The sequence below is a fragment of the Balaenoptera ricei genome, chromosome 11 (assembly GCF_028023285.1).
Source record: "Balaenoptera ricei isolate mBalRic1 chromosome 11, mBalRic1.hap2, whole genome shotgun sequence".
In the NCBI taxonomy this organism is placed as follows: domain Eukaryota; kingdom Metazoa; phylum Chordata; class Mammalia; order Artiodactyla; family Balaenopteridae; genus Balaenoptera; species Balaenoptera ricei.
Genome location: NC_082649.1, coordinates 6,241,363 through 6,267,264, shown reverse-complemented (window position 1 = coordinate 6,267,264; position 25,902 = coordinate 6,241,363). Strand labels below are relative to the sequence as shown.

Below are 25,902 nucleotides of genomic sequence, written 5' to 3'. Positions count from 1 at the left end.
GATCCATTATTTCACTGGGGGATGCAAAACAGTGATATGCTATTGTTTCATCTTCATTTATTAGCTGGAACACTTCTATAAAGAGAAACTTTCCCCTCATCACTATTTGGTTTCCCTGAGATAGAGTATCTATAGGATAATCAAGAAAAAAATGTAACTTTGTTTCCTTTATTTAACACTTTTCAAAATAATGAATTGGTAATGACCAATGACCAATGAAAGTTGTTTTGATTTTGTTCTTGTTTTTGTTTTTTAGTGTCATTATGATCTCATAGATTTAAACACATTTAAAGTGTTTCAATTCATTGCAATTATTCTTATTGACACTCAAATGGCCCTATCCTGTCCTTTGGTATTACTCTTTGATAACTCCTTTGCTTTTTGCTATGACAAGATGATCTAGATTCATCTTCTACATGTCCTGCCCCAGATCTGGAATCAGCCAATACTCCAAAGAACACTCATTCATTTTTGCGGGGAATAGTATGTGAAACCAGAATCTGGTTACTAGAGGTGCTCAGTGTTATGCACCATCCTTGTTTCTAAGCCTATTAAGTGAACAGAGCCAGATAGGAAATAGTCCGACAATGGCCCCCAAATATACCAGGTCTTAATCCCTAGAACCTGGAGATATTACTTTACAAGGAAAAAGCGTCTTTAAAGATATGATTAAAGATTTGTGCATGGGGAGATTATTCTGAAATATCCAATTGGGCCTTCATGCAATCACAAGTGTCTATAAGAGAGGTAGAGGGAGATTTGATATACACAGAGGAGAAGGCTATGCAAAGTTAAAACAGAAAGAGATTTGAACATGTTGGCCTTGGAGACTGGACTGACGCAGCCCTGCTGACACCTTGATTTTGTGCCAATCAAACTGATTTTGGACTTCTAGCCTCCAGAATGTGAGAGAATAAATTTCTGTTGTTTAAGCCACCCAAATTATGGGAATTTGTCCCAACAAACATAGCAAACTGATACAGAAGGTGTTTTCTCCATTTATCAGCTTTCAGAGATTTGTATATATGTACATGCCCTACACTCTTGACTGTCTTATCTAGAGTTTCTATATTCTTCTAGATTTTTTTTCTCTACTTGCTCTGTCTCGGACTGAGAGAGATATATTAAGGATTCCTACTATTACTGGGTTTCTATTTCTCCTAGCATCTCCTGTTGTATCTGCTTTAGTGAAAATTTTGTCAAGTTAGTGCGTACATAATGTTAATTAATGTTTTACCTTTATTCTGTACTGTCACCTGTAGCATTATAAAGTACCATTTGTATTGTTTTGGATGTGCTCGTGTAAACTACGTACTGTGAATTTTGCTTTGTTAGCCAATTCAAAAACCCTTTTCTTTTTATAGGTCAGTTAAATTCATATATATTTATTAATATAATCGATATACTTGGCCTCAGCTCTGTCATATTGATTTACGTTATATAAATTATATACACTCATGAAGATTACAGTCATCCACTTATGTGGTCTGTTTTTTTTTGCTTGAGTGTTCTCTTTCCCTTGGTGTTTAGGAAAGTTAGTGTTTTCGTTCTAAGGTTACCTTTACATAATAACTCTAATCCCGTCTTCTTTTGGATGCTGCCTATCAGTTACCATTTATGAACAATATTAGAGTTCGCTAGTAATCTTTTATTTCACCTTCCCCCCTGCTCTTCCGGCATCTACATGGAAACAACAGCTTTTTTTCTTTTAATTAATACCAGTAAGGCGATCACAAGCTGTTCTCATTTCCATGTGCTCTTTACACAACATTGTAAATCAACTGTACTTCAAAAAAAAAAAAAGAAGAAGAAGAAGAAGAAGCAGTGAGCAATGTTCGGAAAGACACTGCGCGTGGAGATGCCCTCTTTGAGGGAATAGCTGGTAGCCAGGGCAACCAACTTCCAAAGGCAACGGTGAGAGAGACGCAGTTTCCCAATGATTTTAAGGTCATGTTCCTGATGCAGAAGTGGCATTGGTGCTGGTAGCAGCAGTGGCTGCAGAAAAATCTAATTTCTTATGTTTGTAGCCATGACATCAGCGGTAGAAGTTCCCTCATCAGGCCAATTCTCCAGCTTGGTTCTGGAACCCTAGCTTTGAGATTGTTCCTGTAGGCTTCCTGACATTATTGTGAGCTTCCTAATATCCTTTAAATTAATCAGAGTAGATACTGTCCTTTGCATCCAAAAGCCCTGACTGATAACTGGAGGCCACACATCTCCCATCGCTGTGAAGGACTGAATGAAATAACTTATGCTTAAAGCACCTAACACACAATAGTGCTCAGCAAGCACTAGTTTCCTTCTGGACTCCCTATAGAGGCGAATAATGTATACAGAGGCAGCCAAGCTAGATCTTGTCCAAGTTTCTGAAATAGATTTACATTCATGAAAGATATATTCAGTTGCCTTTGTCTGGACACTGAATGTCAAAGCCTCAAATGTTTCTTGGAATCTTTTTAGCCTATAAAATCAGAGAGCAAAGGTAATAAGCTTTACATGCAGGACTGGCTATATAAGTCATTGGGCCCAGTGCAAAAAGACAAGGCAGGGCCCCCTTTTAAAAGCTATTAAGAGTTTCAGGATGGAGACAGCAGAGTGTTATACCAAGCACAGGGTCCTTCTAAGCATGACCTGGAAAGCAGCCCTGTCTACATGTACTTCTGGTCCTCTTTCTCTTCCGTTGGTATTAAGACTAGAGAGTATGACAGGAACATCTAGACTCCCCTCTCTATGGCCACCCCCAAAGTCTGTTCAAACAAGCAAGCATTTTACTTATACACCACAGTTGGCCACAATAAAAGGCCCTTCCAGCCAACAGTACAAAACTGCATTAGTAGCACAGTTACATTACAAATTTACAATGACAAAATTACATTAGTGGTACAAAAATACATATTCACTTTTAGGCAAAAGTCTCGAAGTATTGAAAAAGCTGGATGTCAACACCAAAAGGAACCAGAGAGGATATCTAATCCAAGCCCATTGTTTTATACTTGGGGAAACTGAGTCCCAAGGGGGTTAACTGCCTTCCCAGAATGACACCACTAGTTCATGCTAATCAGAAACCAGAATGTCTGACTCCTGAAATCTGGTTTAAATTTGCCCCTTTTTATGTGGCACCACCTGCTTTCCTTTTCAGCTCAGAAGCACTGCAGCGGTCAACCAATTTTATTCCCCAGTCATGCACATCCACAGCAAAAGGAGGAATACCAGGGAAGAAAAGGAAATTCAAGGTTAAAAACCTTCAGGGCCTGCCCCCCGCACACCAACTGTCTCGACAGGCCATGCTCTGACATTAATTCTTCTCTGAAGAATGGAGTAATCCTCTCCCCTTCTCCACCCCACTCTGGGAGACCTTGAACCCTGATCTACGGTAGCAAGACCCCTGCACTAGAGAAACTCTTGCATATGTACACAGGAGCCTGATCAAGGATCTTTACGGCAGCAGTGACGTAAGGGCAAGAAATTGGAAACAACCTAAATATCCAACAAGGGGATGACGGATGGTGAAACCATTGCACACCTCTTGTCTGAAGTGCTGAGTAGCAGCTAAAAAGAATGAGGTGGGGCTTCCCTGGTGGCGCAGTGGTTGAGAGTCTGCCTGCGGATGCGGAGGACACGGGTTCGAGCCCTGGTCTGGGAGGATCCCACATGCCGCGGAGCGACTGGGCCCGTGAGCCACAATTGCTGAGCCTGCGCGTCTGGAGCCTGTGCCCCGCAGCAAGAGAGGCCGCGATAGTGAGAGGCCCGCGCACCGCGATGAAGAGTGGCGCACCGCGATGAAGAGTGGCCCCCCGCTCGCCACAACTAGAGAAAGCCCTAGCACAGAAACGAAAACCCAACATAGCAACCAATCAATCAATTAAATAAATAAATCTTTTAAAAAAAAAAAAAAATAAAAATAAAATAAAAAGAATGAGGTGTGTAAGTGGCATGAAAGAAGTCTCCAACACATTATTGAGTAAAAGGAAACAAATTGCCAAATGATACATAGGGTATGAAAAAAATCAAGGAGACACCTAAGGTACCATATACATGTGTGTACATGCCTAATAAAAGGTCTTGAAAAATCCACTCCAAACTCACTGCAGGGGTTACCAGTAGGACACAGAATGGGATCGTGGAGAGTCTGATGGTCATAATTTCAAGCCTCATCTTGAAAATGCCAAGTTCAATCCTGCCTCTAGGCTTTCACACTGGCTGTTCCTTCTGCCTTGGGACACTCTTCCCTGGGGTTTTTGCATGGCTGGTGAGTTCTCTGTTAGGTTCCTGCTCAGTTGTCCCCTCCTCAGAGGTCTTCACTGATGCCCTGTCTAAAGCAACCATCCCCATGCTGCGAGTGAGGGATGGAGAGAGACTTTTCATTGTATACCATTTTGTGCCCTTGAATTTCAAACCAAGTGAAGTTATCACCCATTCAAAAAATAAATAACAATGTAAAAACCTTCAGGACTTGAAGGGAAGAAAGAAACTTATAACTACTTCAAAACAAACAACTTTCTTTTAACTTACAAAATCTATAATATTTCAAATCGAAGTGCATAAATTAAAAAGTGATATTCCACCCATATATCCAATCTTACTCTCCCAGAGTTATCACTTTTACCACTGGGTGCATGTCCTTTCTGATACTTTATACTGGAATTCAAATCAAATCTCAGGTTAGGTGATTTAGGTCAAGGCTTATCTTAAATATAATGCCCATTGGAATTAGATAACTGTACAGATGTTTTTAAATATTTTATTGCAAGCAAAACGTGTACCTAAACACTGAAAATAGATGAGTGAATTCTCTCAGAGGACTGGCCTTTTTGGAAGGAGTGAAATAGTTATTCAACTCTCTGTATAAGGAAAATAAACAGATAATTAATGCACAATAATCCACTTATACTGGAATATCCTTTGTCTTTTGTTTATGTCGATTTGGTCAAATTTTCTTTTCTTTACATTTATGTCTGCTGCCATAATTAACTCTTTAAGTATTTTAGGGTAGGGAAGGTGTCACACAGTGACAGCATTCCCCACTAAACTATATCTCTGACTTAGTGATGAACTACCTTGTGTTTCCTTCCCATTTCTCTCAGACTAATACACACGTTGTTTTTTCCTTCTTCAATGTGGAAATTATTTTTCATAAATCTTTTGGAAATATTCTAAGTTCAACATATACTACCCATTTTCTACTTTGAAGATGTTAGAATGTCTTAGGGAGAAAGCGTTTTGTGCATTGTTTATTTATATACCAAAAGCTACATAAATTGTATCACTATCACACATAAATTAAACATAAATATACATAAAACATAAATATATATACATAAATTATATCGCTATTATATCTTTTGGTATTGCAAATAAAGATCATTAAAACTAGTAACGGCTGAATGGGCTATACAAATTACTTGACACTATCTAACATACCCAGTATTCTTTGATAATCTTTAAATTCAGAATTCTACTGCTACCCCTGAGCTGGAGCGCTGAGGTCTGCTAGCTCCTTCTCCACCTGTCACACCACCCCACCACTCCGACCCGCCTTCGGCCCCGCCCCTCACTTAGCCCCGCCTCTGCGCACAGGCGCACCTTCCGCGCCCCCCTCCGTTCAGCCAGTAGCCGGTGACGTTTGTGAGAGTAGGACGTCCCTCTCAGCCAATGCAGGAGACCCTTGCTGACCCAGTCCCTCCCCTACCGAGAGCTCGGCCGGAAGATGGCGGCCGCCGCTGAGTTGACGCTGCTGGAGAAGTGTCTGGGGCTGAGTAAAGGGAACAAGTACAGCGCTCAGGGCGAGCGCCAGGTGAGAAGCTGAGGCAGCGCGGAGGGGGAGAGGTGGACGGGAGCGCGGCCTGCTGAGCCGGGGTGGGACCGGGCCGGCGGGCGGAGGCGGCGGATCGAGGGTACCGCGCCTCTCCTCCCCACAACGTGTCTGCGCCGCCGGGTCTCCTCCTGCGGCCCCGGCTCCCGGAGGGAGGAAGGGGGCACCTGCTCCTCTCGGGCTTGGCCTGAACTTTTCCTCTTGCGAAATTGTCATCATCATCCCGTTCTGGGAAAGCAAGGCGGTCCTCAGAGAGCCCTCGGGTAGACCGAGCTGGAGGCCCCGCGTGTCCGTTCGGTGACAGCATTTGCTGTAACAGTACCTTTCATTCAGAATTACGCAGCGACTGCGGAGAGCAAACGGGGTGCCGAGTACACCGTGCTAGGCCGGGGGATACGGAGGTGGTTGAGGCGGACATGCCCCTCCCCTCAGGAAGCTTGATTTTTAGCTGGGTGGACAAACGTTGCAGCTGTGTTAGTTACAGTACTGAAAAGTGCTGCATTGCAGCGTAGACGTATGAGAGATCACGTAGTGGGTCAGGGCGCAATCTGGGAGATTCGGTTTTTCTGAGGCCTTGTGAGGTCAAGTTCAGTGTGCAGCGTGCAGAGATCGAGGGGGGAAGTTCCGCGGTTGGAGATTGCCTGGTGGGGCGTAAGGACTCAGATTTCTGAGGGCTTTGAAGGACGTTTGTGTTTTATTAGGTGGGTGGTTGCGGTGGAAGAATCAGTGTATCAGAGGAAAATGTAGGAAGACAACTTTGGATTATATACGTTTTTTTTGCCCCTTTGAGATTTTTTTCTAGATGATACTTGGTTTTTGTTGTGACTTTTTCTGTTCTTCATTTGGTCCATGTTAAAATCTTGTCTCCAGAGCAGTCGTATTGTAGTTTTTACACGTAAGTTAGATCGAAGTCTGGAAAGGATAACATGACTTGCCTGAGAGCAGCCCACTGATTGGTGCAGAGTAGGCATTGGAGCCGAGTGGCCAGCTTGTGCTTTTGCCTCTGTACTCCTGCCGATTCCTCCCCTTCTGCCCCTACTCCCTGGTTTGGTTTCTGTTTTTTAGGGAACGTTGCCAAACATGAGTCTTGCCTTCAGGGAGCTTATGATCCAGTATGAGAAACAGTCGTCGACAGTTCATGTTAATCAGAACAGAAGAGCTGCTAAATGGAGGAAAGCGTTGTTGAGGAGTGTGGAAGAGAAAGTTAATTCTGACTCTAAAAATGAGTTTGTAAACTACATGAAAAGCTGGTGTTTAAAGTGTGTAAGACCAGTAAATTACGAAAGATTGGGTAATTGGGGGTATCAAGTAGAGCAATACGATGGATGATGCAATGCAAAGTAAACCCAGAGTTGTAGTTCGAGGCCCAGTTGTGAGGGCTGTGGAGTTCACAGTGTGGTTTCTTATTTTATTTTAATTAAACCTTTCTTTTTCTTTTGCTTTCTTTTTTTTTTTTTTTTTTTAAGCAGAGGACAGCTATTGAAGGTTTTCGTTGATGTGTTTGGGGAAAGGGATGAGGATATATGGTAAGATTTATTCATTTTGGGAGGAAGACAACTGACAGCAATAGCCAGCAATAAGGCATTCGCTGCAATATTATCGATAATAAAAATTTGAAAACAATCCAGGAATCCAGCTCTAGGAGAATGGTTATTAAATTACGTACAGCAGCACATTGGAATATATTTATGTAGCCATTGAAAGTGATCACTTTGAAGACCATGGAACCTTAAGATGAATGTGAAGTGGTATGTGTCCCGTGATTGCAGCTGCATGAGGTTTGTCTACTTAGGCTGCGTAAAGGAAAGAGAATGAACTTTCCAGCCAAATGTACTTTATTGAAACCCTGACTCTGCAGTTACAAACCTGGTGACCTTGGTTCTTTATCTGTAAACTGAGGAGGAAATTACTTACCTGTCTTAGAAGATATAATGATTAGATGAGAAAGTAACCGGGAATTTTTTGAGTTCCTGTGATGGGATTGTGGATAATTTATTTTTCCAAATAATTTTCTAGAATTGTCATTTTACCCCCACAGTCAGCAGTTGTGAGTCCTTTTCTTTCCTCTTTCTTTCTCTCTTTTCTCCGTTTCTCCCTCTCCCTCTCTTTTTTTCTCCCTCCCTCCCTCCCTCCCTTCCTTCCTGTCTTTCTTTCCTCCCTTCTTCCCTCCCTCCCCTCCTCCCCCCACCCTCTCTCTCTCTCCCCCTTCCTTCCTCCCTCCTTCCCTCCCTCCCTCCCTCTTTCCTTCCTTCCTCCCTCCCTCCCTCCCTTCCTTCCTTCCTTCCTTTCTTTCCTCCCTCCCTCCCTCCCACCTTTCTCCCTCCCTCCCACCTTCCTTCCTTCCTCCTTCCCCCTCCCTCCCTCCCTCCTTTCCTTCCTTCCTTCCTTTCCTCCCTCCCTCCCTTCCCCTTCCCCTTCCCCTTCCTAAAAGCACTCGAATCTCAGTGAGTTACCTGCCATAAAATGCACACAAACACAGTCAAGGAATGGAACATTGGCAGCATCCCCAGTGAGTTGCTATTGTTTTCATTTAATGCGTTTTTTTAAAGGAGGTTATTGGTGATCTTAGAAGTAATGGTTTCATTTGAGGGTGAAGGCAAAAGTCAGAGTTCAAAGAGCTAAGTAATGAATGGAAAGTAGCCGGTGAGGAAGTGGAAAGCTGAGACTACCTCTGGTTGCTTCCTTTAACGTTTAGGAGGTAACCTTTGAATCTGTATCCATAAAATGTTAACCTCCCCGTATACTTCACATGGTCACATTGACCTAAATGTAAGTGTGAAAGGGCCCTGAACAGTGAAAATCGCTATCCGAGTTCAGTATACTATTTGAACTGAACAGATGGCTGAAAAGAGTAGCCGTCTTCCAGGGGAGATATTCTCTTTTGGTTTCCTGAGGCCATTTAGATTGTATACTTGTTGTTTATAATTGGTCAGTCTCCCCATTGGTGATACCTTCCATTTTCTTTTAAATTTCTCAAAATGCTTCGCTTAGTTGCGCATCAAGAACATTTAAATTAATTAGCAATTTCTTATAATCTGAGCCTTCGGATTGCTGTTACAGTAGGGGAAACTTAAAAAGTAGGATTGTTTTTCAGGTGATTACCTGAAACCCATACTTTATATGAGACTTTTATAATCAGTGACTTCACTCTAAATGACTCCAGAATTGATGAATATGCAATCCATGGCAAGGAAATCACCATCACTAGTCCACACCTAGTTAATGAGATAACTATTCATATTAGATCACATATCACTTAAACCAGGATAGAACTCATTTGGTGGTTCTAGCTGTATCAACACGAATTCAGTGTTCACTATAACTGTTTCTTACTTTTGTTGTTACAGAAGTTGGGTTTATTTAAGCATGTTCATTCACCTTGCTAAATAAGGTATGGGTAATCTTGATCAAAATTAATGTGGTGTTATTAGGATTTCCATTTTCTCTTTTTGTACATATGTAGTTATAAATTATACAGAAGCATCATTACTAATTTTTGCAATGTTATTACCAGTTTCATAGCATCAGGCATCTATTATCAGATGTAAATTATGTAACTCTTATTTTCCTGACTCATTTGTAGGTAATTTACTATCTTAAGGGTATTTGAAGAAACAGTTTGGGATTTAGCGATTACTTAGAACTTACAGTCGTGATGGTATTTGTTTTTAAAATTTATCTGAAGAACCTTTTTTCTTTTTAAGATTCCAGTTCTTCAGACGAACAATGGTCCAAGTCTAACGGGATTGACTACCGTAGCAGCTCACTTAGTCCAGCAGGCCAACAAGGAATATTTGCTGGGGAGGACCGCGGAGGAAAAAGCAGTGGTTCAACAGTGGTTAGAATACAGGGTAACTCAAGTAGATGGGCACTCCAATAAAGACGACATCCGAACTGTTCTGAAGGTATCGCCACGTCTCTTTATAGGCTGAAATGTGTGAACTCTTAATAACAGGGATGTCTCTTCCCTGAGATTCAGTAACTGAAGTTGTTGGCTTTCTTTACTTGTTTCCTTCTGCCTCATGTTAGTTTGTAGCTGTTATTACCTTTGCCTGGAACAGACTCGGCCAGCCCCTCAGCTCAGACCTCAGCTCAGATACCCCTTCCTCAGCTCGTCCTTGGTCACTGTCTCTCAAACAGATGCACTTCCTTGTTCTAAATGCTTTTCTTTCCTAACACAGCACCCTGTGCTTTTCCTTTGCAGCACTAATCATAGTCAATAATAATAGCTTTGTATGATTTTTTTAATGTGATGGCTTGATATTCATTTCCCCCACTCAGCAGTCCTGATTCCCTAAGCAGTAAAGTACCTTCTTAAAGCCAAGGGGGAATCAAAGTTTTGGGGGTTGTAGTTTGTAAAAAACTGTCCACTTGATCTGAGAAAGCCCACATTTCCCGCCTTTGAGACTGATTGTTTTGGGATTTGTATTTTCTTTCTAAAGAGGTCAAGTTAGAATTAAAGAATCTATTGATATAAAATATAAACCAAATATGGCTCCAGAATCACTAAGAATAAAAAATCTTTATAAATAAAATTATTTTTGTTAATTATATAAAAATAAAGTGTTGTTTTGGGGGTTTTTTTGTTTTTTTTTTTTTTAAGCTTAAAATTTGAAGGAACCTTAGAGATCACCCAGACAACCACATGTCATTGTAAGAATCCCTTCTGTTTCCTAATTTTATTCCAATTATAATATAAATTAGTAATATAAGTTGTACAAGAAGATCTTATGGTACTGAAAGTTTTTCATTTATCATTCTGGGAGAAATGGTTTAAACTGTATTCCTGACAGATACCATCAATAGAACTGGTAGAAAATAAATTTCAGGTCTCTTTCCTTTATAGGTCTGTCCTGATCAACAACTCTTTTTTAATACCCACGAGTGGCAGCGTTCCCAAAGGGAAGCAAGCATGTCTTCCCTCTAAGTGAATGGGAGCTTTCAGGCAAATAAAAAGTAAATATAACTCTCTCTTACAGTTTTCCAAAAGAAAGCATTAGTAGTGAAGTATTTAATTCTGAAATATTTCATTGAAATTGGGTGTATAAGTTCAAAAGTTGTATTCAGAGGTTTGGTATTAGGAGCACAGAAGTATAAAACATTGTGTCTGGGATCTGTCAATATTATTATCTGAAGTCTCAACTGGGAGAATCCAGCTGGCGATATGACCATCTTTGAAATGTACGAGGCACTGGATGATTTGGGTTGTCGCCCTTGCTCTGCCACTGTTTGCTCATCTGTCCCTACAGTGATGAGTAGGATACGGTCCTAGGGGCTGATGATACAGTGACCCACTAGGCACAGCCCCTGCCCTTACAGAACTCAGACCAGTGGGGGAGACAGATGTATGTGTGATTTGGGGCCAGATGAGAAAGGGTTGTTTACTGTTTTACTTTGCTTTTTGCTATTTCGTGATAGCGTTTTTATTTAAAAGGCAGTATCCGTTGTAGAACTTTAAGAAATATAAGTAAGCAAATAAGAGAAATTTCAAACATTTGTAGTCCCACCATCAAGCGAGAACTGTTAATAACACTTATATTTGGTCCTCAGATATTGAATTATTGACTCGCTTTTGTGTTCTTCACGTGCTTTTTCTTTTCTCATACATATGTGGTGTATTTTAAAAACCGGCCGCTCTTGGACACTGTAACTTGGTTTTTTTTGTTCACTGACAGTACGTTGGGAGCATCTTTTCAAGTCCGTAAATACTCGCTTATACGGTCTCTGATAACCTGTTAGTACTCCATCATATAGCTGTGCCAAGATTTAGTCTGTCCTCATGTAGTGTTGGATTGTTGCTGAATATTTTCACACATTCCCATTGGTTTCCTTAGGCAAATCCCTACAAGGGAAATGGTTGGGCCAAAGCTGTATATGTCTTTAAGGCTATGTTGCTCCTCTGCCTTCCAGAAAAGTGTATTGACAGTGGCTTCTTCCACAAAACCCTTGCTGCCCTGGATGTTACCCCTTTTCCTCCTTTACCACCCCAATTTCATAACCAGAACAAACCAAAAAGTGATCTCTTTGTTTACTTTGCGCTTTTTTCCTTGACATTGTTAATGCCGTGGTATTTTTTTCATAATGCTTATGAGCATCTTCATTATTTTTAAAAATTTGCTTATACGTATTCTTTGCCTGTTTTTATACTGGGCTATTTCTGTTTTTATTACTTATTTTTTAAAATGTTGCTACTAAGGATATTGTGAAAGGATTTCATTTACTTGCTAAAGTTCCATTTCAGAGTTAAAACCACAGTGGCTCATAATTAAGGTAATGTGTAATTTCAGAAAGCAGGCATTATGATACACTAACATTTGGATCTAGATGGAGGATATATAGTTGTTTATTATACTGCTTTTTCAATATTATTAGAAGGTTTAATAATAGGTAGTTAAGAGGAAAAAGAAAAATCAGGTGGAACTCTATAGAGGGAAATATTTTTTAAAGTTTGGCAATGGCATCAGAAAGACTTGTTTAAAAAAAAATGTAATGAACATCAGACATTAGTTCTGTTCCCTGAATATTTTGAATGTGTGAAATTGTTTTGAATTTCAGAATTCAATTTCTGAAAAATTTCTGAATTTCTGAAAAATCAGAATTTAATTTCTGAAAATTTTGATTTATATCACTAATCAGAAAGATATTACCTAGTCATAGTTTTTGAAACTCCATTTCAAAGTCTTTATAACTAAAGAGTATAACCTTAAAAGAGTCTTTATAGCTAAAATATAGATATGGATTCTATTTTAAGAATATATATACTATACAAAGCAGTGTTGAATTATTGTTTCAGACCTTTTTAAAAATGCTTCTTAACATTAATTGTAGATATATTTATTTTATTCTTATGCTTTATCAAACTTGTTTCATTTGAAGACATTTGAAGAAAAACCATCTCCATTAAGCAGATTACTATAGAATTTAAGTGGTAGCCTGTAATATTCCAGTGTATTTTACCCTCTCTACCCAATTTTATTTTGATTCTTATGCATTTGCTTCCCTGTTTATGTCCATGTTCCTTTATGTCATCATCTGTACCACCCCTAACAGTCCCATATTCATATACCGTTTTGAAAATTACTGTCTTTAAGTGAAGGCATGGGCAAACTCAAAGAGATCAGATTCAATTCAGCAAACATTTACTGATTACTGAACCACTATGTGCCAAGCATTTGGCGTATGATTTGAGAATCAAAACAGACTTCTCTCTCTACAGCTTAAGAAATTTTTCTAGAATGAATGCTATTGACCTCTGGGGCAGTGTTTTATAACTAGTCTTTAGAGGAGCCTGCGAGAATATCTGATATTTATAAATCTTTCTCTGAAGGTGAGATGAATCTTTTGTCTCCTTTCATGTGAATGTAATTTAATGTAAATTCCTGTGCTGTTAAACTACATGTTAATTTCAAACCAAAAATATGTATATAATATATTTTCTTTTGTCTAGATTTTTTCTTTTCTCAGGAAACTAATTGATTTTATTTATGCTGGTCTATCAGACAGTACTTCTGATTTAGATTAGGATCCTTTAAATTTTTTATTTAATTTTTTAACATGTACTTAAAATTTTTTTTCCTTCAAAAGTGCCTCTCAGCTGTTTAAGGAGCTCAGTGCTTAACCTTTTAAAAATTGATGGTCATTGTCTGAGGAACAAATGACAGAACTTTCTGTAGCTTTAAATGGTGTTTAAAATTGGAGTCTTTAAGGTGTTAGAAAAACTAGATATCCAACTGCAAAAGAATGAAACTGGACTCTTACCTTACACAATATTTAAAAATTAACTCAAAATGGATCAAAGTCCTAAACATAAGACCAAACACTGTAGAACTCTTAGAAGAAAACCTAGGGGGGAGGCTTCATGTCATTTGATTTGGCACCGATTTCTTGTGTATAACACCAAAAACCCAGGCATCAAAAGTAAAAATAGATAAATTGGCCTTCATCAAAATGTGAGGCTTCTTTGCGTCAATAGACACAATCAACAGAGTGAAAAGGCAACCCATGGAATGGGAGAAAAATATTTGCAAATCATATATCTGGTAATATCCAGTATATATGAAGAACTACAACTCAACAACAACAAAAAACTAAGAACCCAGTTAAAAATGAACAAAGGACTCAGGTAGACATTTCTCCAGAGAAGATATAGGAAGCTAATAAGCATATGAAAAGATGCTCAACATCACTAATCATTAGGGAAATGTAAATCAAAACCACAATGAGATACCACCTCATATCCATTAGGTTGACTACTACCAAAAATAAAAACCAAAATAGCAAGTATTGGTGAGGATGTGCAGAAATTGGAAAACTTGTACACTGTTGGTGGGAATGTAAAATGGTGCAGCTGCTATGAAAAACAGTATGGCGATTCATCAAGAGTTAAAATTATCATATTTACTGTATGATCCAATAATTCCGCTTACGGAAATATACCAAAAGAATTCACACTAGGTCTCAAAGAGAGATTTGTACACCCATGTTCATGCCAGTGTTATTCACAGTAGCAGTTAGGTGGAATCAACCCAAGTGTCTGCTGACAGATGAATGGATGAATAAAATGTGGTCTATACATACAGTGGAATGTTATTCAGCCTTAAGGAAATTCTGACACATTTTACAACATGGATGAACCTTGAGGATATGCTCAGTGAAATAAGCCAGTCGCAAAAAGACAAATAGTATATGATTCTACTTATATACAACATATAAAATAGTCAAATTCATAGAAACAGAAAGCAGAATGGTGATTGCCAGGGCCTGGGGGATGAAGGAAAGGGGGAGTAGTTTAATAAGTACAGAGCTTTAGTTTTCTGAGATGAAAAAATTCTGAAAATTGATTGCACCACAGTGTGAATACCCTTAACACTTACTGCATTATGCACCTAAAAATGGTTACGGTGGTAAATTAAAATTTGATTAATTTTACTTGTTACATGTATTTACCTCAATTAAAAAGGTAAAAATATATGCATATTAAAACGCAACAATAATAATTATAATAGTAATTATTAATGACATTAATATAATTAATATTAATTATATATTAATATATAATTAATACGATCAATATTATAATGATATTGATATATTGATTAATATATAATTAATTGATATTAATATTATTGATTATAATTATAATTGTAATTAATAATTATAATAATATTATAGTTATTATAATTATAATAAATTATAATTCTCTTAAAACATAGGAATTGTTGGGCTTCCCTGGTGGCGCAGTGGTTAAGAATCCGCCTGCCAATGCAGGGGACACGGGTTCGAGCCCTGGTCCGGGAAGATCCCACATGCCGCAGAACAACTAAGCCTGTGCACCACAACTACTGATCCCGTGCTCTAGAGCCCATGAGCCACAACTATTGAGCCCGTGTGCCACAGCTAGTGAAGCCAGTGCGCCTAGAGCCCGTGCTCCACAACAAAAGAAGCCACCGCAATGAGAAGGCCACGCACCACAACTAGAGAAAGCCCGCACGAAGCAATGAAGACCCAACGCAGCCAAAAATAAATAAATAAAATAATTAAATTTTTTAAAAAAATAGGAATTGTTGAGGAGCTTTTTATATTTTAATGGAAAAAATAAATCCAACATGAGCATGATTTACAAAATGCACCCCCCCCAAAAAAAAATTGGAGTCTTTGAAATGATCAGAGATGGCACTGTGAATATCATTTTCTAATGTTTTCTTATTTCTTTAAAATAAGGCTAATAATATTTACCTTATTTTAGAAAATGAGTTGATTGTTATGTGATTTATGATTTTGAATGAATTCGAATCTATTATTGTCAAAGATTAAATTTATTAAATTAAATGTCAGTATTGTATTTTCTAATAGCCTTCTAAATGTTTCAAGTCAAATGTATAGTTAACTTTATTATTACTGTTTTTTAAATTAATATTTTTTATTTTTTTTTCCCTAGGATCTTAATTCATATCTTGAAGATAAAGTCTACCTTACAGGATATAACTTCACATTAGCAGATATCCTCTTATACTATGGACTTCATCGCTTTATTGTGAGTATTTGAATAGTTATTGGTGTTTTTGTCTGTGATGTTCAGAATGATTTGTTTTGTCTTGAATTTAAATCAAATTTGAATTTTCAACTTATCACATGAAAGTGAAAGGAATTATTTTTATACAAGGTACCTTATGCAAATATTCCTTCCATGGACCCATCACGCATAGGAGCTTCCTGTTCCTTGACCTGCTTGATTCCTGTTCTTGTTTTTCTTTGGGGCTCCTTCTCTTGCCACCCTTTGTACTCGCTTGTCATCCTCACCTGGACCCCACCGTCCCCTTTCTGCTCCAGCTCTACGCCTCGATTTCAGTACCACACCTTCTGTGCCATCTCTTACCCTAGCTCTTAATCTTACTCCCTAGTTCCATCATTATCCGAAGTAACTCAATTCCTTCCCTCTTTCCAGACCTGTACACTTTCTTCCCCATCCAGCCTAGATCCCCTTTGTGTAACTCACATCCCCGACTCTTGGTCAGTCCAAATCCGTGCCTTCAGTCCTATCTCCCCGCTGAGCTATATAGGAGAAATCACACACAAGCTGTCATTAAGAAGATGAGCATTTCTCCCCTCTAATTAAAAAAATAAAAGGTGACAAGGAAGTGTAACTCTTGCAAACCAACGTGTATATTTACCTTCCTCCCTCTCTGGCTTATACAGGTCATGCGATAGGGAAAGGAAATACCCTGAGAAGGAGGGAGCTTGTGTGGAATTTCTTTGCCAGCAGAGTGGACAGGGTCCTAATGCACAGCACTTGTAGCGCTGGCTGCCAAGCTGTTGCACTGTGAGTCTAGGTGCCCACAAGGGCGTATGGTTTTCAAGCAGGTTAGAAGAGTTTCATTCAATGCCACGTGTGAAAACTAGACTTCCAGGGAGCTCCCTGGTGGCCCAGTGGTTAGGATTCCAGGCTTTCACTGCCCTGGCCCGGGTTCAATCCCTGGTCAGGGAACTAAGATCCCATAAGCCACGCAGCTCAGCCAAAAAAAGTGAATAAAATAAAACTTAAAAAACAACTAGGCTTCTGTTAACAATATTCAGTGATCCCTGCCTATTTATATTCCCTATTTTGACATGTATATCCTTTTTATATTTAGTGATTACAGTATTATGATTATCTCATGCTTATTGTTTTCAAAACAAAATTGAGTGAAATGATACGTAAATCACTGTTCACCGTCCCTTTGGGTTCATAAAATGAGTCCATAACCAAAGCAGCTCTCCCACCCTGGTCCACGTGCAGGCAGATTATATCAGAGAAGTAAACACCTTCTCAAGGAGCGGGCCTCACAGATGAAACCTGTGCTGTGACAGCGTTGCCCTGTGGTGTTAAATGACATTCCTGTTGAGTGAAGTGTAAATATACCCAGGTGAGAAAAAAAGTGATTACTAGGTGTTAAGTTCAGGCAGAGTAGATGGGAGGTTCAGATCGGCTTCCTGCTTGTGTTCATCAGACAGTTCTGGCGCTTTGTTTGCCATGGCAGTGCATTTATTTTTGCCCTCATACGTTCCTTCATTTACTTGTTCACGTTATTAAATACTTAATATGTAAGTCAGCGCAATCAGCGCAGTATACAAAACAGCAGTCAGGGAACCTTCAAGGCATCAAATGGTCCTGCTGTATTTTGTTTCAGTGTGAGCCCGATTTTAGCGGTGGCTGAGTTACTCTGAGATCTGGTCCATCTTAATTCCCTCTGAGGAATATTACATTGCTCTTCCTTTGTTAAACGGCCAGTTATTGTGGCCGTTTATTATCACCCCAGTGACTCATTGCTTTCTTAAAGTGATTTCTTCAGTAGATAGCAGTCCCTATGAACAGGCTGTTACTCAAGATTATTAAAATCCTTTGTAAAGTTATGTGCTGCTTGACTATAAGATTGTTATCAATGAGATACATTTGTTTCCAAGTTCGGAGCACCAGTGGAGGTGTCATTCTTTTAGAAAGAAAGGAAAAGTAAAAAGAGCTGCAGACAGTCCCAGAACGCCGGCCGTAAAGAATGTCCCAGAGGCAGCGTGGTGCCAGTTGGAAAGGTAGCAAACCAACATTTCACCCTGATCTGGAATGGGTCACTCAAAGAGTTTCTCACATGTCTTCATGGAAAATTAGTGACTAAGAATGTTATCTGTTTGGCTTTAAAGTTCAAACTAGTTGTAGAGTGCCAATATAAATAAGAAGGAATGATTAGGTAGAAGAGCCAAGCATCGCTGTAGACTCACTGGCATTCTGACCAGTAAGAAGCAGGAAATGGTAACTAGAACAACCGCATTGTGTTTCCTGTTGTAAAAAAAAGAAGAAGAAAAAAATAGTCAATTAGAAAGGAATGATGGAAAACCAGTTTTAAGTAAAATATTTGATGGGGATCCCATCCCAAAAGTTCTAAAAAAAAATGTAAGTTTGGTGAGGGTAAAATATTTTTGTTTGTTTCTCTGTTTACAGTACGTTCAGAAATAGAATGTCTACCAAAAAAGTAGTGGCGGTAACAAAGCGAGGTCAGTCATAATTTTCTCAGACTCAAGGGGCAAGCTCCACAGTTTAAACCAGAAGGTTAAGCATAACCTGATCCTTCTGAAAAAGTGCTGCATTTCTAGCAAAATGTTCTGAGGGAATATGAACAAGTTTACATTCTCTAAAATAGATCATCTAGTTAAAATTATTGGAATAAATTAGGAAATGTTAGAAGAAACTTTAGAAGTTCCTGGAATAACAGTTATTTTGTGCTGTGGGTCTGTTGTAATCCTTACACTAGAGACCGAAACAGTGAAATTTTTAAGTTGGAGGATATCAATTTTGCCATGTGTTGTAGTTTGTTGCTGTTGTTATAATCTTCAGTGATAGGCCTGGTGGCAGCATGTGCTAGTCCGGGTGATACCAAACGCTGTTCTGAAGTGTAAACAGTAAATAGACACCGCCCTTTTTTCCCTGTGTCAAAATCTGAGTGAACAACCTGAACGTAGACCAAACAAGCATCAGTACTTTATTGTTTGGAAATGCTTTCTCGGTGCATTTTAATTCATTCTGAAAAATAACATCTCACAAAACGGCTGAGTAGAGACTTTTTAAAATGAAAGAGTTCTTAAATTAGTCACATTTGTAAGCAGTCAGATTGGATTCATCACGTATTTCAAAAGCTGACATGAAATCAAGTTGGAGTAATGCTTGCTACTTTTTGCTTTAACTGTCAGTAAAGAGGTGTGTTGAAGTTGGTTTTGAATTTTATTTACGTATGTAAATACGTATGTATGTATTTATGTATGAAGGGAGGGAAGGAAGGAGGAAGGAAGGAAGGAAAACTCACCCCCATTTCCTGTTAGAGTTGCAGCTATGTTTACTAGTAGTTGAACTTCTTAAAAATCTTGTATTTTCTTTAGAAGTCAGTGGTGAAGTTCACCTATGGTAAAGATTTAGAAAAAGAACAAAAAGTTAGCTCTTCTACAAAACGTGTTTTACCTTTTGAAATATGGACTGATACTCGGTTTATTCCGCAGTGGTTGTTTAAGTGCCTTCTGTGTACAGCACACAAGATAGTTAGGAATAATGTAATTCATTACATGTGAAACCATGAATTCTCTTTTAATAAAAAGTAACTTTTACACTGAAAAAAAGACATTCTTGACCAATTTTCTTGACTAATGTGTTAATTTTTTATCTGCTTGCCATGGCCTAACTACGTTATAGGTGAACAGTTACAGTCACACGTTTCTGATGACTGGATGCACCCCCCCACCCCCTTAAACAAGATGAGAATCTTTTTGTAATTTGCTGTAGCAGCTTGCTGTGTAGGATTTAGACCAGAAACTTAAATTTTACATAACAGTAGCAGTGAGACCCCCTGCTAGTAAAACTGGTCCAACAGAGATAGACATTTGACACCAAAGATGTTAACAGATCGGATGTTGATACAATTGTATCCTAATGTCATAAAGGAAAAAAGGAAAAAAGGAAGGCAGGATGACTTCTATCACTTTCTCTGTTTAGACTGCATTATAGTAAATGTGAAATGAAAATACAAGTTCAATTAAACATTTATTGAGAAAATGCTATATGTCTACCTTTTAATTTTATTGCTAATAATATTTTCTATTCTGTAATAATTATTAGATACCAGAGTGATTTGTCCTTCAGTGTTGTTCACCTGGTGACTTAGCAGAGTGTTTGCCTGTAGGCACAAGTATATGCTAAATTCTGAACAGTCATAGGGCATCCATCGCTAAAAGCGCCTTCCAACAAGCATACTGCTAATGGGTTTGAAGTGCGTGAGGGTGACTGAGATTTTTGGTGTGTGTGAACATTCCTTGTCAGTTTTATGGAGACTTGCAATATGTTAAACAAATGAATTAACAACAGGAGAAGGAACTACACTAATCTTACCTGGTCCATGGCCATCCTACTGGCTTCTCCTTACCTGACACCTCTTCATGATTCTAATCCAAGATTTGGCTCAAAGAAAAGGCTTCAAGTCACCTACTTTGGGATCTGAGCCCAGTGAAATGATAGGCACCCACTGTTTTGATTGCATCTTTCCCTAACCAAATCTCCGGGCATCCTTGTAGCTTGACAGTAAATTCTGTGAACTGCTACATCCTCTAAAGATCGAGTGCAGCTTTATTGCAAACAGACTTCAGAAGGTCTGTTGTTGATCTGAGACATACACCCCAGAAATAGCCCTTCCTTCTTGTATTAAGCAGTAATCCCTTAACATTAAATGAGTCATTGTCTTCTTCAGTAAAATTTTTCCCCAGAGTTTAGTAGAAAGAAACAGTTGTCTACACATACATATACACCAGCCATCTACAAATATATATATATATATATATATGTATTTGAGTTTACATTGTATTCCCTTGTTAAGTATGTTAGATGCCAATAAACCTTTCTTATTTTAGGTTTGCGAAAAATATTGGAGAAAGAACCATGTCTTAGTCTCTCAGAAGCTATTCTCTTCCTTTCTTGTATTTTCCTTTACAATAAAGTAAAAAAACAAACTTTAGTCCTCCAGATCCTGTGTTAATGTAAATTTTTCATTTGTTGAAAACTTCAGATTTCGCCCCTAAGCACATCTGGTTTTGAACTGAACATGAAATCATTAAACAAATGGTGGGCTCGTCCAAGTGGCTGAAATGGTTCACTCCTATCTGAATATGTTGGCTTTGAGAACTGTGGGGGGTTTTTTTCCCCAATTTCTATCTCCTACTCAAATGGTATTAATAGTTGCACTTATGTAATGTCTGTGTTGTGTGTGTGTTTTTAATCTCTACTTAGGTTGACCTGACAGTTCAAGAAAAGGAGAAATATCTTAACGTGTCTCGCTGGTTTTGTCACATTCAGCATTATCCAGGCATCAGGCAACATCTGTCTAGTGTTGTCTTCATCAAGAACAGACTATATACTAATTCCCACTAGAAGCCATCTGCGCTGTACAGAAGAGTGATTAAGATATTTTAAATGGAAAGTGTATTCTGGACCAGAGGACTGACATGAATTGATAGGCAGCCATTCTTTATTCATTGAAGTTGGTAGAATTTTTAAAATATAAACTTGTGTCCCAACATTTTATTTGTTCTTTAGTTGAAATTTTGCAGTTTTTTAATGTAAAACTTCAAGTGCTGTCAAAACTTGAGTTGAGATCAAGGTATCAATTATCTTGTTTTTAGAGATGAAATTTATTTTAATAAAAGTTGCAAATCAGTGGCTTAATCTTAAAAAAAAATAGTCATTTCGATGGTTGACATATTTGGCTATTTATTGACCTCTTTCATCTTATAAATTAATTTTCCCCTTCTGAATATTTATAGTAGTTTGTTTTTTAAGAACTAGGATAAATTGTGCCAAGGAGACAAAAAGGGAAGACAGATGGATTTGTTTTCAAATATTTATGTGAGCCAGTAAACGTGGTTGAAAAAGTCATTTTTTGTTTGTTTCTTTCCTGTAGTCAGTATTCATTGAGGTGAAACTACTGCACTGCCCTAGAGGGAAGTGGAATAAAATACATTCCCTCGAATTAATGGTTCTTTTGTTGTCTTTGGGCTCATTGGAATATGCAGTAGCTAAAAAGCAATGGGAAATTCCCACTATCCCACTAATTTTGGACTTGGTAACTACTAGATTTTTCTAAACTAAAAACCAACATAGAAAGGCTGCTGTTGACATTCTGTGTAAAGAACGAAGACTCATACTGTATTAAAACAAACCTATACAGTTTATAACTCTTAGTGGCTGAGTAAATAAATAATCAATGATTGCGAGCTAAAGAGCTTATATTTACAGATAATAGGAAAAATTGTCTTTGAGCACTTCACTGTTAATGCTGTGTAACATTTTGGTGCTGACTCTGAGTCTCAGTAGAGTACAATTCAAAGCTCAAGTGCACAGAGCAGAGACTTGGGAAGTGTCCATCCCTTTGGCCCAGTCCTGCTTTGATCACATACTAGCTGAATGCATGACCTAAAGCAAATCAGTTAACCATATTTTCTTAATCTCTAAACATAAAATGTAAAAGTAAAGATAACTCTAAATGTTGAGGGTTTGTGGAGACAAACCATATGTGAAAAAGCCTAACATACAGCCCATGGCTGTCAGTAAAGGTTTCTCTTTGTAAGAGGCCCTCCACTCCTCCTGCTTTTGTTCTTCACGTTACTGAGTCAAGAGATTTAATAGGCCAGGAGTATTGAGTATATTGTAATAGATCAAGATAATTTTTACAGGATTGGATTTCACAATTCATTGCTATTGGGAGCATTTTTAATTTTTACAAAGTAGCCTTTCTATTAGAAACTGTGGACTTGTATTTGCATGTTCAGAGACTAAAGGGCTCAAGTTCCCCTTGGGAGTTGTGCTACAGAGGCAGGCCCAGTCTGACTTCTCACGCATGCCGCTGCCCCAGCTGGGTCTGCTGTAAGGCTTCCACCTTAAATTCCACTGCTGCAAATGACTCCTTCCCCTCACACTTCTCTGGTCTCCCCTGGACCGGGGAGGTAAGCAGGATAGACAGGATAGGCAAGTGATGGGCTAGCCAGTCCCAACCATTTCACTCTTTTTCCTTCAGTGTAGGTCAGCCGTGAGGAAGGAGGGGACAGAGGATACCGGATACCTCTTTGCCAAATGTATCCTCTTCCCACTTCCACCTGGTGAGCCTTTTTTTTTTTTGGCCGCGCCCCATGGCTTACTGGATCTTAGTTCCCTGACCAGGGATTGAACCCGGGCCCACGGCAGTGAAAGTGCCGTGTCCTAACCACTGGACCACCAGGGAAGTCCCCCTTGTGAATCTTACATCTGCTAGTCAGTTCTTCATTGCAGAGCATATCATTGCTTCAGTAGGTTATCACCTACTACGTGTCAGGATGATCTTGGAAGATGCAGGGGTGGCAGAAAGAGAAAATCCTGGCTCCCGTAGGCAAAGGTTAGATAAGGTTAGATGTTCTCAGCGTCTAAATCAAAACAATTCATTTCCCCTTAGAAAAGCTGCGGGGCGTCCTGGGTCATTTCCGTCAGGTACTTCTCTACCTGAAATGCCCTTTCTTTCTCACTTGATGACCTCTTCAGTATGTGTCCTGGAAGTCAAGTCCATGCTGACCAACCCACCTCCCCCTGCCTCCCATCTGGCACTGACGTCATTGTGCTATTTTTGATCACTAGTCTCTTCCACCAGATGTTTAATTCCTTGGGAGCCGAGGCTGTCTTTTCGCAGCTGTCCAAACAATAACTGACACGTAACAGAAAATGCTTGATGTGTGTTGAAAGAATCTAGTATTAAGTCCATTTTGAGCTAACCAAGAAAAGTGTAAGTGTGAATTGCAATTAGGTACAGGTGTATAGCAGAAAAACCAAATAACATTAAACTGGGTTGTTTTTTTCTTATGTGAAAGAAGACAGTCCACAGTTGGTATTAGGCATCTAGCTGCTTCTTCATACTGAACAAGTAGTTTTCTTTCTCAAGTTCAACTCATGGTCCAAGATGGCTATTGGCTCTAGACTTCAAGTCCATGATTAAGACCTAAGGAAGGAGGCCAAGAGGAAGGGCAAAAAGACTCCTCTCCCAGCTGAGTCAGTCCACTTGAAGGACCTTTCCGGGAAGCCCTAGTCAGCAAAATCTATTTACATGTCTTTGGCCATCCCAGCTGGGAGAAAGGCCGGAAACGTAGTCCTTTAGCACACACATTGCCGGCCAGAACCAAACTTGTGCTATGAATGAGGAAGAAGGAAGAGAGGGATACAGCTAGGTAGGCAGCTAGCTATCTCTATCACGGTAGGTAGTGTTTAAATGGGAAAATACTCTCTGAATGCTAAGTAATCCAGTTGTAAAAGAATTTTTGTGAGTAAATTGTTGGCATTCCATGGATCATCAGTTTGCAAAGAATTCGAATACCATAGAATGAATACTTTTCACTGATCACGGTTTTCAAGGTTCACAAGCTATTTTAGGATCCTGCAGTACTGAGTTATGAGGTTCTGTTAATGCACTTTTAATAACAGCACTAACAGCTGACACTTATTGAGCGCTCAGTATGTGTTCGGCACCACTCTAAGTGTTCTAAGTGAATTCACTCCTTTAATTCTTATCCCCTTTTGCCAGATAATGAAACTGAGGCACAGATTGGTAAAGGAACTTCCCTGGGTCACAGCCAGTATCCAGGGGTTGGGGTTCAGTCGAGTGTCTGGCTCAAACTCAGTCTGTGAGCACCGGTGTGCCTGGCAAGTTCTGCTTAACCAACGTGTGAAATTCATTTTTGCCAACCTTAGAAGAAGCTGCCCTAGGCATTGGATAAAACAAAAGTGTACAGAACTTCGAGAATAAATTAGATGTTTCCACAATTCTGGATATACTAAAAATGCCTGACTCATACACTTTAAATGGGAAAATTTTGTGGTATGTGAATTATAGCTTAATAAAGCAGGCTTTTGTTGTTGTTTTTGGCTGCACCACGTGGCATGTGGGATCTTAGTTCCCCAACGAGGGATCCAACCCACGCCCCGGCATTGGAAGCGCGGAGTCTTAACCACTGGACCGCAAAGGAAGTCCTAAAGCAGCTTTCTTCCTTCCTTTCTTTCTTTCTTTCTTGCTTTCTTTCTTTCTTTTTCTTTCTTTCTTTCTCTTTTTCTCTCTTTCTTTCTCTTTCTTTCTTTCTTTCTTTCTTTCTCTTCCTTCCTTCCTTCCTCTCTGTCTCTCTCCCTCCTTCCCTCCCTCCCTCTCTCTCTCTCTCTTTCTTTCTTTCTGAGTCAAATACATTAGCCTCACCGTATATTAATTACAAGACCTTGGATAAGTCACTGCATGTGAAATTCCTCTTATGAAACAGAGATGAAGATGACTGATCTCATTTAATTTGCAATAAGAAGGTATAAAAATTACGTAGCACAGTGCCTGGCGCACAGAAAGTGATCAGTGAAGGACAAACTGCTATGGAAGATTGTAGAATCATAACCCACAATTTTATAAAGTCAAATTCTTAACTAATCCATAAGCCTCTTCCCACTGGCCATCTCTGAGGCACCTGCTCAACAAGAGCAGATAAGATAACTAGACAGAGCATCTTGTGGTTTTAATATTTATTTATTTATTTTGGCTGCGCCAGTCTTAGTTGCAGCATGCAGGATCTAGTTCCCTGATCAGGGATCGAACCCGGGCCCCCGGCATTGGGAGCACGGAGTCTTACCCACTGGACCACCAGGGAAGTCCCCATCTTGTGATTTTGGTAAAACATGAATCCATTGTATGACTCACCAGCTTAAAAATCTTTGGTCCTCACATCTTTCAAGCCATTGAAAAAAGGGAGCATACTATTTTTCTTTTTTTTTTTTCCCTAAAAGATCAACGAAACTCCTCTAAAATAAAGTGTATGCCATTCCTTCTGAAAAGTAGATGCCCCTTTCCACCATTTCCTTTCTGTAATTCCCAGAAGCCTACAGCACTCATCATTCAATAATCCATCTAGGGCTTCCCTGGTGGTGCAGTGGTTAAGAATCCACCTGCCAATGCAGGGGACACGGGTTCGAGTCCTGGTCCGGGAAGATCCCACATGCCGCGGAGCAACTAGGCCCGTGAGCCACAACTACTGAACCT

At 39.2% G+C, this 25,902-nt stretch overlaps 1 protein-coding gene and 1 non-coding gene across 3 annotated transcripts; one reads left to right on the top strand and one right to left on the bottom strand.

Moving 5' to 3' along the window:
- The first annotated feature begins 5,627 nt into the window (after positions 1-5,627).
- On the top strand, positions 5,628-24,873 carry EEF1E1 (eukaryotic translation elongation factor 1 epsilon 1). 2 transcript variants are annotated; one of them, XM_059937887.1, is made up of 4 exons: positions 5,628-5,794; positions 9,517-9,717; positions 15,750-15,845; positions 24,415-24,873. In XM_059937887.1, exons 1-4 carry the CDS (start codon positions 5,708-5,710, stop codon positions 24,634-24,636), a joined length of 606 nt encoding a protein of 201 aa, XP_059793870.1. In that variant the 5' UTR covers positions 5,628-5,707; the 3' UTR covers positions 24,637-24,873. The 2 variants fall into 2 exon arrangements, with proteins under 2 accessions (XP_059793870.1, XP_059793871.1); XM_059937888.1 differs by lacking the exon at positions 24,415-24,873 and adding an exon at positions 21,105-21,843 and having other exon boundaries at positions 5,636-5,794.
- TRNAE-UUC (transfer RNA glutamic acid (anticodon UUC)) lies at positions 23,019-23,091 on the bottom strand. The gene has a single exon. It is a non-coding gene; the product is annotated as a tRNA-Glu (tRNA).
- Positions 24,874-25,902: the final 1,029 nt, after the last annotated feature.